Below are 12,687 nucleotides of genomic sequence, written 5' to 3'. Positions count from 1 at the left end.
CAAATTAAAAGCAATTTCACATCAATCATTACAAATTGCTAAACAACTAAAAACGACACACTGACCCAAGGCTAATTCGTCACTGCAGTGTTACTGAGTGTAATCATTATATAGGGTTTCTGGAAGACAGTAGCACATAAAGTGGCACTGCCATGAACTGTGGTCCTCGAAGCATTGCTTATTGAATTCTAATTCAAAAATAAGCAAAAATAAGCAAATAATGTCTAGTCTTTCTAGAGGTCCTAGTCTTATCTGGATGGTGTGCATGTGCCCGAAACCCATCCCGCAAGAGACAGGCAACGGAGACGTAGTTGACTAGTTTAGAGGTGTAGTGGACTATAGGAGGGGACATCAGGAGGTGGTGGGAGTAGCCATGGCAGCTGAGATGGGTTGAGGCTTAGTAACATCAGGACATCGGGTAGATGTACCTCGGCAGAAAGAGAGGCTGGAATCACTAAATAACAAAAAGGTCAAACAGAATAATCTTACCATGACTATACACTAAGTTTATATATTTAAACTTATTATGCCTTCAGATTGTGAGTGCAGCCTGAGGTGCAGATGAGAGTTGTGAGAACAGAGGGACAAGTTGCTGATGGTTGAATGTCCCACTGTATGAGGTGTTAGAATGATCTGCTGCAAAGTGTGAGCTTGGCCTTTTCAAACCCGCAGTAGTATGTATTCAGCTTTTCAGATAGTTGACAATTGCCCGTTGTCTCAGATGATGACATTGTCTGAGAACCAGTGACAATGATGATTACCTTTATCCTGCCCTACCCCACCCTGCAACACTTTCCATTTAGTACTGACATTTTTGATGAGCACTTAACCACCTATTTACTGACCAACCATTCACACAGCTGAACCTATAAATACTCACACCTACATAATTAGCATATGTATAACAAACAATGAATGTACAAATAAATGTGGAAAAGTTTTTATACTTTGAGTCATGAAGTGGCAAAGTTTAAAAACTGCGAATATAGGCCACCAAATTAAAATATGTTTAAAGCTTTTTATCAGTGAGCAACTAAACTTTTTTTCCAGTCAAAACGTCAATAACATTTTAGAATACACTAAACATTTTTCTTACTTTTTACTGTATTGGCATTATGGATGTTATGTAAACACCTTAATCATTTAAAACATTTTTGGGGACCTATATCTTTGCAGAATTCTCATCATGAATGTGAACAAGAACAATAAATCTTTCAAAAGTCAAAATGTAAAGATAAAGTTTTAGGTCAATTCCACTAAGTTTTTGTATGGCTTTACTTGGAGTATGTATATTTTCACCTAAAGTATGGAGAACTGTCCTCTGAAAGAGTATTATAATATTAGAGGTGCTAAAATGGCCAACCATATTCTGTCATGTCATCTCCTGTATAGGTGCTGTTAACAATAATCCATCTGTTTTCCAAGCAGACGATGAATACATCAATTAACCTGCAGTCAGATGGTTCAACTTGGCTTTTACACAGAGCGTTGATTTTTGTTTTCATTGTGAATAAGTGTAAGCTTGGCCTAGGAGACCTAGGCCTAATATTAAAATGTCAGTTTGGGTTTGTGTCAGGTCAGGGCTGGGTGTAACAGTGTTATTTTCTAATCTGGGCCAATTTTGAGCCTATTTGGGCACAGATCCATATATGAGACTGGAATTGGGACGTTGAGCAAAAAAGACATCAGGAACAGATGCTGTGCTACATTTGTCACTGATCTGGCACATTGTATGTTTGTTATCTTGGGATGATAGTTTATACTTTTAAGTTTGTATTTTGTTTGATAACTGGTAAGGTAAGATTGGGAATGTAAACATTTTCAGTAAAATCTAAAGTCAAAGGAAACCTAAATCTAGTATTTCTTTCTATTTATACAAATTAATAGGTGATTTCGAAAGTCTACATTTATTGTGGCAGAATTCCTCCTCTTTGGATGTAAATTGTGCAGTCCTACTTTTGGGGAAACCTTTTACTCTGCACAACCACAACTATTCATTTGCATCTGAATGACTTCATTTGCATCTCACAGTCTAAGCAACCTAGCAAGGTAAAGCAAACCATCTAGTAGAAACAGTAGAAGTAGTCTGCTGTGATAATTTTCAAAGTGAGTATTGGTAGATTTGTAGGTTTAAGCATTCCTGATGTGTAACAGGCCTTAGCAGTTATGAGAAACCTGTGAAACAAATTACTGCATTATTGCGTGTGCATATCTATCTTATCTTGTGCCAGTGCAGCACCACAGATTGAAACCTGTTTAAATTGCAGCGTGTAAAACAACTACAAAAATATGAATAATATAAAATATAAAATCAAAATGTTTTCTGTCTCTCTCTACATATATAGGGAGAGAGATCTTTTTTTGTGAGATGTATGGAACCTTGCAAATGCAGGGAAGTCTTGCATATGCATATGTAATGTCTGTGAAGCATCACAGATTTACACCTGTGAAGCAGATAACTCCATTATTGCATATATTTGTTTTGTGCCTGTGAAGCAACACAGATTTACACTTGTTTGAATTGCTGTAGGTGTGGTGTTCTGAATTAGGAAAAACAGCATACAACCAAATGCAGGTGAATCATCATTTTTCTTCCTACTGTCCTGTTTGGAGTAAACAGAAAATGCAATGGCACACATGAGGATCTATGCTCCTTTGCAAGTGTAGGATTTACTGAACTCCATGGATTACTGTGAGTCGACAGTGGACTGGAACTCTTTTGATGCTGAAGAGAATTACAATATAGAACTTAGTACTGTCAACAGGTGTGGATGCCAGTGGTACATTGGATGAAGAGAACTGCAGCCCCCCCCCCCCAGAAAGAAATATTTGGTATCATAGGATGACAATACAGCTTCACCAAGTGTAAAAGCAAAAGATACAGTGTGGAAGAAGATAGACATTGGATGTCTTCTTGTCAGTGATTCAGACACAAATGATATGTTCAGCAGGGTCTACAGAGCACATCAAAGTATCCACTTTTAGCTACTTTTGAATTTTGTCTGATTTATAATGCATAATTAATATTTGATTTTTTTTTTTTTTGCTTCTCTTCATACAGAGTAGAAAGCAGAGCTTTCATTGTTTGACAGAGATGCTCAGGATCATCATTGTAACAGTGAGTGGTAAGGAGGCGGACGCTTGTGCGGAGAAGAGCTAAATTTATTAGGGGCAAATCCAAAGTCAGAGTCATTAGGGTAGTCCAGGGTCATAGAACCAACAGAGATTCCGAGAATGCATGACAAACCAAAAACACACAAAGGCAAACAGGGGAAGCAGGCTATAACAGAGGCTAAGAGATGGGAAGGCTACAATAAACATACAGACTAGGAGGCACGGGGTACAAACGTACAGCTGCTGGCTTGCAAAAACATCTAAACATACAGACAAAGAACAATTCAAACAATGAACAGCCCTGAGAAAGGGAACCAGACAGGGTTTAAATACATTAACTTAACAAGACTAGAAACGAGGAACAGGTGAATTCAATAACGAGCGTGGAAAACCAAACGAGAGGTGGAGAAAACGAAACTAAGTGCTGGAACCAAAATCTCTCTCTCTCTCTCTCTCTCACACACACACACACACACACACACACACACACACACACACACACACACACACACACGACAGGGAAACCATCAAAGCGAGGAGGGACCAGCTGTGAAAATCACTGACTGCACAGTCCATGAATGTACAAAATAAATAAAAACAAAAATAATTTTGCACCACATATATATTTGTTTTGTGCTCTCATAACTTTCATTGCATGTACTATGTGTAAGGGTTGGCACCAGGCTGAGGCCCCTCTGTCCACCAGAGGGAGGCCTTGAGTCAACCACACCACTAATCAGGCTTAACACCCAACAGCTGGGCTAGACCTTATATAAGCTCAGTGAACCAGTCATTCAGTGTTGGGTCTTTGCCAAAGTTCTGAGCCAAGCGCCTAGCTGGTAACGTAAGGTATTGAGGTCTGTGAGCTCTTGTGCTACACCTCACGTCTGTGCTGCGAGGGTGTCCGTGTTTTAACATGTTCCCCCTCTAGTTTTCCCCCTGGTGCTACACCTCACTTCTGTGCTGTGAGGGTGTCTGTGTTTTGACACGTTCCCTCCTCTCTGTTGGTGCAGTTCTGTCCCAGTGATCAGGAGAGGACAAAAGACTGCATCCCTGTGCCTATTTCTCTCGGGGTCTGTCCCCAGCAGAACAGAACTACGACGCGGTCAACCGCGAATTACTGACGGTTATGCTTGCGCTCAGAGTGGAGACACTGGTTGGAGGAGGCAAAACACCCTTTCCTGGTCTGGATGGACCACAAAAACTTGGCCTACATACAGCAGGCCAAGTGACTTAATCCACGCCAGGCCAGATGGGGACTGTTTTTGATTAAGTTTGATTTTACCTCATCATACCGGCCAGGCACTAAGAACATTAAACCTGATGCCCTCTCCCACCAGTGGGAATCCTCGCCGCCCTCTACTCCGACCTGGACCGTTGTCCCAAGGGCCCGCGTCATACCACCAATCCAGTGGGGGGTTTGAGAAGGCAGAACATCAGGCTCCCATGGCTGAACCAGACCCGGGTGGAGGCCCACCGGGATGGCTGTATGTACCTAAGGCAGTTAGAGCTCAGGTCCTCGAGCAGGGACATGCATCCCCCTTTTCAGCGCACCCAGGAGTCTCACGGATGCTTGAGTTTCTCTGTCGGTGGTTTTGGTGGCCACGCGTGGAACCCGACGTTCAAGCATTTGTGAACTCCTGTCACATCTGCACTCAGTGCAAAGACCCCAGGACAAGGCCTGCTGATCTGTTGCACCCACTGGCTGTCCCTTCACACCCTTGCTCTCATCTGTCACTCGATTTTATCAAGGGGCAACACTGTGATTTTGGTGGTCGTCGACAGGTTCTCCAAGGCCGGCCACTTCGTTGCACTGCTGAAACTGTCATCTGCAAAAGAGACAGCTAAATTATTACTTAAGTTGTCCGTATTCATGGACTGCCTAGCAACATTGTGTCAGACTGCGGGCCTCAATTCACTAGCTGGTTCTGGGGGACCTTTTGTTGGTTGTTGGGGCAGAAGCCAGCTTGTCCTCTGGCTTCCATCCCCAATCCAACAGCCAGACTGAGAGAGTTAACCAGGACCTGGAGCACACCCTCTGATGTCTGGCTTCTTCGTGCCCATCCTCTTGGTCTGAGCACCTATTTTGGGTGGAATGCGCCCACAACACCCTGTGGCACTCCTCCTTATGCCTGTCACCATTCGAGTGCCAATACGGTTATGCTCTGCTCACGTTTGCCGACCAGGAGGCCAACGTGGGTGTCCGGTCTACTGAGCAGACAGTCAGGCCCTGCCGCTTGGCCTGGCAGAGAGCACACAGGGCTCTCTTATCTGCTACGGCTGCTCAAAAACATTATGCCGACAAGAGACGGCGACCAGTGCCGACTTATCAGCCGGGACAGCGGGTTTGGCTATCGGCCAAGGACCTGCCTTTGCGTGGTTATACCCGCAAACTCGCCCCTCGCTACATCGGACCATTCAAGGTTCTTTGCCGCATAAATCCTGTTTTTTATCGCCTTACCCTTCCCCCGTCTTTACGTGTCCACCCTACTTTCCACGTGTCTCGCCTTAGGCCTAAATGGGTTCGGTGGGCCCCTCTGACCTGCCAGGTCTGCATGGTGGACGGGGCACCGGTGTACACGGTCAGGCATCTCTTGGATGTCCGGCGGGTTCGTGGTGGAGTCCAGTATTTGATGGACTGGGAGGGATACGGGCCCAAGGAGTAATCCTGGGTCCCCTCCCGTCACATCCTGGACCATGAACTCATTCGGGCTTTTCGGCGGGATTGTGCAGCTGGCCTTGGGATGTCAAGAGCCGCCCCTTCTGGGGGGGGAGTACTATAAGGGTTTTTACCAGGCCAAGGCCCCCTCTGCCCACCAGAGGGAGGTCTCGAGTCAACCATACCACTAATCAGGCTCAACACCCAACAGCTGGGCTAGACCTTATATAAGCCCAGTGAACCAGTCATTCAGTGCTGTTGTCTTTGCCAAAGTTCTGAGCCAAGCTCTTAGCCGGTAACTTAAGGTATTAAGGTCTGAGAGCTCTCGTGCTACACCTTGCTTCTGTGCTACAAGGGTGTCTGTGATTTTACATGTCCCCTCCTCTTTCCAGTTTTCCCTCTCAAGTCTGTCTCTCTCCCGAGGCTTCCCTTAGGCATTCAAGTTCCTCCCTGTTTTCTGGTTTTGTTTGGGAAGTTTTAGTTTGAGTTTTCCCCAGTGCATCGCGGTTACCATTTCTTCCCCTGGCATCCTTTGTTCTCCCTTTTTTCCATGCTCGGCATGGTGTTTAGTTTTTCCTTTTGTTTTACCTGACCCAAGCTCTAACTGTTCGGCACACGGGCCCACCATTTGTTAGAGGGTGGTTGCTCACCCAGTAGGCTGTTGGTATTATCACCCAGCTGACCTCGGTTTGAAACCACCTTACAGGATGCCTACAACAGCTTTTTTATTATTGTTAATATTGGACCTAGTTATATTACTAAATAGTGTGTGTGTGTGTGTGTGTGTGTGTGTATTATTACAACAGTATATAATATTATTATTGTAATATGACATCAGCATGTTTCTTATTGCTGTTAATATTAGTAGAAATCAAACATATTTGAAATCATACAATTGTGCATATGTCACGTTGGCTGAACTGCAAGCACATTACAACACCCAACATGTTTGTCACCCAGCTAACGACTCAACCAATCATACACATTCCATCAGATCCTCATCACCGGAATATTGATATCACCTGTTTCTCTACATTCAACTGTATTTTAAACTTGAATAGAACTTCCCAGTATTGCAAAGTATTGCCAATAGTATCTACTCTGCATACTGAGCATTCTTTTCTTGATTTCTGTTCTGTGTATCGGTTTTGTTTTGTTTTTTGCTTTTCTGTATTCTGATTTTTGCCTGCCCCTTTTTGGAATAGTTTGCCTGGTTTATGATTGCTCTCTGTTTTTTTGACATGGACTGTTTTTACCTTAATGATTTGGATTACCCCTGTCTTTGCTTTCTTGGTTGTGACCCTGGCTTTTTCACCCACCACGAACTTGGAATACAATAAATCCATCGCTCGATATCTGCAAGCATCTGATCTTGCTTGCCCCGTCACAGAATACTTTGCCACTATGCAGACGGCAGATTCGGAGGCATTAAAAGAGGCTATTACCAGCCAAGGACAGCTACTCGGCCAACACCAACAGGTACTCAAGGGATTCAAGCGGTCTATGAACACAAATGCCAAACAATAAGCAGACCAACAGGCACAAATGTTCGACCTCAGACAATATCTCAGGGAACTTGCATCCTTGGTACACGCTATGACTACGGTACAACCCACCTCCAGCATCCGTTGCCACTCCCAGCGGCACTCCAACTGCAGTCCCCATGAGTAAAACAGATAAATATGACGGCTCTCCAGAAAAGTGTACAGGTTTTTTGTTACAACACACCCTGTATTTCAATAGCATCCCTCCTTGTTCTAACCAAGCAGAGATTGCATTCCTTATCTCTTGTCTAACGGAAAAAACATTAGATTGGACAACTGACGTGTGGGAGAACATACAGGTGGTTTCTTACTAGGACTTTGTCGCTCAATTTAAAGCTGTTTTCAATCACCCACATGAGGGGAGAGCATGCAGAGAAATGCTTACCAAACTCCACCAAAGCAACCGTTCTGTTTTGGACTATGCCCGTGAGTTCTGTACTGTTGCTGCTGGTAGTGGGAGGAACAATGTGGCCCTGCTTGTCACTTTCGGGAACGGTCTGAACACAGAGGTACTGCATGAACTGGCTTGCCAGGATGACGAGCTTAACCTCGATCATTTTATAGCCCTAGCCATCCATCTTGACCATTTTCTGTGGGAACGAAGACTGTGCAGAGCCAACAGTAAATGCTTAACTTATACCACTCCTGTAACAAGAGTAGATCCCAGACAAGAGAATGCAGCGGCGCCCATGCAATGTGATTCCTCTCACCTGACTGAGGATGAGAGGAGACACATTTTCAGGAGGGACTATGCCTGTACTGTGGGTCTTCAGGACATGTTATCAGGGAGTGTCATATTAGACACAACAGGTCTGCTTCCTGTTCCCATAGAGGAGGCATGGACTCCAAACCACTTGCCAAGGTAGGGATGATGCCTATTAAAAAGATGGTAGTGAAGTAATTTACGGTACCTGTCTGTTAGGGCTCTCACACTGTCCTCTCTGTTTACAGCCCAGATTGACTCTGGAGCAGAGGGCAATTTCACCAGTCAGACACCACCAGCACACTTCACTCAGAACTCATCTCATTTCTGGTTATAGAAGCCTCGTCCTTCATTCTGGGCCTTCCATGGTTGGAACAACACAACCCAAGCACATCATGGTCACAAAGGGAGCCAAGAGGCAGAGCGAGCATTCAGATAGCTAGAAGAAGCATTTACCACTGCTCTCCTTCTTCGACATCCTGACCCATCTATCCCATTTGTGGTGGAGATAGATGCCTCGAATATAGGCGTAGGGGCTGTTCTATCTCAGAGACACGAGGCTTCCAAACTACTTCCAAACAACTATGGAATAGGAGAGCCATCAAACTGGCTTTAGAAAAATGGAGGCCCCGGTTGGAGGGGGCTAACCATCTTTTTTTAGTGATCACAGCTCACCGGAATTTAGAATATATGCAGTCAGCCAAGCGGTTGAACCACTGTCAAGCCCGTTGGTCATTGTTCTTTTCTAGATTCCATTTCAGGATTATGTATTGTCTGGGGTCCTGCAATACTAAAGCTGATGCCCTGTCCTGCATTCACCTAGGGGAGACAGATGAGGACTCTAACGACCAGGAAAACATCCTTCCCACCTGGGTACATTTGGCATCCATATGTTGGGAAATGGACGATGAAATTGAACAAGGTACCGTCATCCTTTTTTACCATCATCAAACGATTGTCCTGCAGGGAGATGTTATGTACCGGCATCATGTCAAGATCAGCTGTTAACCTGGGTTCATTCTTCACTTGCTACGGGACATCCCGGTGAGACTCGAACTCGACAGCTCCTGGCTAGCCAATATTGGTGGGAGACGATCACAAGCGACGTATACAGGTACATTTCTTCCTGTTCTGTATTCAGCTGAAACAAAACCCCTAAGACTCTACCTGCAGGTAAACTCATGCCACTCCCCATACCCAAAAGACCCTGGTCCCCTATAGCCATTGATTTCATCACTGACCTACCCTGCTCAAATGGCAATACTACTATACTTACAGTAGTAGACTGGTTCTATCATGGCGTAGGATTCATTGCCTTCCCTAGATTACCCACAGCTCTTCAGACTGCAGAGACCTTGTTTAACCATTTGTTACGTATATTTGGCATCCTGGAAGACATCTTGTCGGACCGGGGACCTCGATTCACGTCCCATGTGTGATCTGCCTTTTTTGAATACATAGGAGTTGCCAATAGCCTTACGTCTGGTTATCACCCACAGTCCAACAGCCAATGCGAAAGGACTAATCGACTTCAAGGACTAATCAACTAAGCAAGTTCCTGTGCTGTTTTTGTTTGCACAATCCCTCCATGGGCAGAAATTGTGCAAAACTCGCTAACGAGTTCCTCCACTGGCATAACGCCTTTTGAGTGTTTCCTAGGCTACCAACCCCCAATGGCCTCGTGGACTTCGATTGCAACCAATATCCCCGCTGTGGATGAATGGATGCAACGCAGCAAGAGGGTATGGGAGGAGGAACACCAGTGAATTGAACATGCACTCCAACAATATAAGGAACTAGCAGATAGACATGGAGGAACTACTACTGCATATCAGCTGGGAGACAGGGTATGGCTCTCTACATGGGATTTCCATAAACCGGGTTCATGACGCAAACTGGGTCCTAAGTATATCAGTCCCTTCGAAGTACACAAATGCATAAATTAAGTGATTTACCAACTCAATCTGCATGCACATTACCGGATCTCTAGGTCATTCCATGTCTCGCTTCTCAAGTCTGGCATTCCAGGTCCTTTGGATGAGGTGTCTCCTGATGACACTCCACCTCAACCAGTTGACTATGACAGCACCCTGGTGTATGCGGCATGTCGCATTCTGGACTCCAGGAGAAGATGGAATTCGGTCCAGTACCTGGTTGATTTGGAGGGGTTTGGTCCTGAGAAACAGAGCTGAGTCCTTCATTGTGAAGGATCCTGGATCCCGGTTTCCTTTCAGATTTCCACGTGCAGTTTCCTGACAGGCCTGCTCTTTGTTCTTGGGGACACTCTTGCTGCCTTCCTTCTGGGGGTTTTCAGGTGGGTTCGGCATCTTCTGCACCGGTTATTGTTCGTCGCAGGCCTCCTCGTACCTCAGCTGTCCCGGACTCTTTCGGAGGGGAGTACTGTCACATCGGCCGAAACCCAAGCACACTACAACACCCAATATGCTGTTCGTTACCTGGCTAACAATTCAACCAATCATACACATTCCTTCAGATCCTCAGCACTGGAATATTGATAGCTGTTTCTCTACATTCAACTGTATTTAAACCTGCCTAGAACTTCCCAGTATTGCAAAGTATTGCCACTAGTATCTACTGTGCATAACGAGCATTCTTTTCTTGCTTTATGGCCTGTGTATCAGTTTTGGTTTTTTACTCTTCTCTCTTCTTATTTTTGCCTGCCCCTTTTTTGAATAGTTTGCCTAGTTTATGATTGCTCTTTGTGACAACAACTGTTGTAAGAAGCACTATTTAAATAAATTTGACTTTGCCAAAGCAGGACACTAGCAAATGAACCACGGTACCACAGACAACTCACAGCTGTGCTGAATACAGTTCCTAGGTGCCCTTGCCACAGTATACGGATGCATGCCTGCTCTACCATCGTCATGCTCCTCTCTCTTGCTGAGCACCAGCTTGGCTCCATTGCAGAGCATTGCTGTTTCTGGACCAGTCTGCCAAGGAGCAGGCGGTATCCCCCTCCTACAGACTGTTTTCTTTGCCACCTGCTTCCATGTTTGTGGATGCGCTGCTTGATTTTCGGAAGCTCTGTATTAGCATTCCACTTCCGACACCAATTTAGAACCAGCATGGAAGAAGAACCAGAGGACACAATTTCACCTCAAGGAACAGTTCATTATTGCAATGCAAAATCTTTAAAAAGACTCACACACAGAAGCAAGCAGAGAAGGAACTTATACCCCGCCACCATTTCCTCATTATAGTAACTAACAGACATGCACATCATGAAGAGGGTAAGTAAAAACAATATTTTCTAAGAAAAAAAATGAACATAAGTGTTTGCAGAACGAATTGGCAAGTGGTTACAAGACCACAAATGTGACAAGGACAAGGAATTTTCTTCGAGAGTTAGTCGAATAACTGTTTGGTGAGTTCATGCTTATTAAACTGATGAATGCAATTGAATGGTCTAGCTTAACTGCAAGTGTAAAGTACGACTATATTATTCATGGTACTATGTTGTTTTAGAAGAAACTGAGTACCTGATTTGTTATGAGTTAACTCTGTACAGTTTTCATAAGAGAACTATGTTTAGGCAAGAGTGTGAAAGCACAGCCAGGGGCAGAACAAAACAAATCCAAGAGTGAAATGAAAAACCAAAACAATGAGCAGAAGGTGTCATCCTGGGAATCATGAGCAGGAGCAAACCCAGGAGCCACAGGACAAAAACCAGAACAGGGAGACAGTGCAGGACACTGGGAAAGAAACCAGGGGACCATAGTCAACTTGACAGGAACCAAGACAGACACAGGACAAGGAACAGTCATTGATGGGTACAGGAACTGATACATAAACAGACACAGGGACAAAAATATGCACTACATCAGGAACAGGACAGGACAGATGCACTGGGGCAGGCAAGGAGACCAAGAAATCAGCCACAGGAGTCACACAAGTTGATGGAGCAGCCACGGGAGTCACTGGGTACAACAGGCAGGCCAACAGAGCAGTGACTGGAGACCTAGGAGTTCCATGAGACTCCAGTATCACAAATGTTCTCCCACTGGGGGACCTGAACCTTGCACAGCAGGAGAGAGGTGACTAGGACCACAGGATCTGAAGTAGTTTTTACAAACTACTATCTTGAATCGTACAAGGCTGCCTGGGGAGTCCAGAAGAGAACCCAGACAGGGCCTGTGGCTTACAAAACCTGGCCTGCATTAGGCTGAAAAAACACTCAAATGTCCTTGTCTCCTCTGGCCTATGTAAAAAAAAAAAAAAAAAAAAAAAAAAAAAAAAAAAAGATGCCCACTGCAGAGCCATACTCCCAGGAAGCATGTGACTCCATCTGGTGGATAAGGACAGGTTAAATATTGAAAATATAGCATGCTCTGTAATATAAAACCCTCCACAGAACCCCTGCAGTGAAAACACTTGGGGTATCTAAACAAGTGGTGAAAAGAGAAGGTCTCCTGTACACACAGAAGAAAACATCCCAGCTCAAGGCACGCTGTGCTAGGGTCAGTAAGCTGCCCCACATGACTTGCAGAGAGGTGGCATCGTCGTCATCCGAGGACATTCCCTCATCTATGGCACACAGCCCCAGAGCTCCGGTGCCTACACACAACCCTCAAAGAGCCAAGAAGGAGGCATCACCAGTGCCCACCCTAGAGACAGGCAAAACAGCTGGCGTGCTTCCTGGAGCA

The 12,687-nt window shown here is 44.9% G+C and overlaps 1 protein-coding gene across 1 annotated transcript in view; it reads right to left on the bottom strand.

Annotated features, from left to right (window-relative positions):
• Window positions 1-305: 305 nt before the first annotated feature.
• The window catches only part of LOC113590883 (serotransferrin-2-like), a 40,603-nt gene continuing 28,221 nt past the window's right edge, over window positions 306-12,687 (bottom strand). Inside the window, exon 17 of the mRNA XM_081723846.1 lies at window positions 306-454. Within this exon, the coding sequence (XP_081579972.1) occupies window positions 321-454 (134 nt within the window). The 3' untranslated portion in view covers window positions 306-320. The remainder of the gene's footprint in view (window positions 455-12,687) is intronic.

Source organism: Electrophorus electricus, chromosome 11 (genome assembly GCF_041902795.1).
Source record: "Electrophorus electricus isolate QZ-2024a chromosome 11, ASM4190279v1, whole genome shotgun sequence".
Taxonomy (NCBI): Eukaryota; Metazoa; Chordata; class Actinopteri; order Gymnotiformes; family Gymnotidae; genus Electrophorus; species Electrophorus electricus.
The sequence above is the reverse complement of the archived record's forward strand: the minus strand, read 5'-3'. Positions and strand labels throughout refer to the sequence as shown.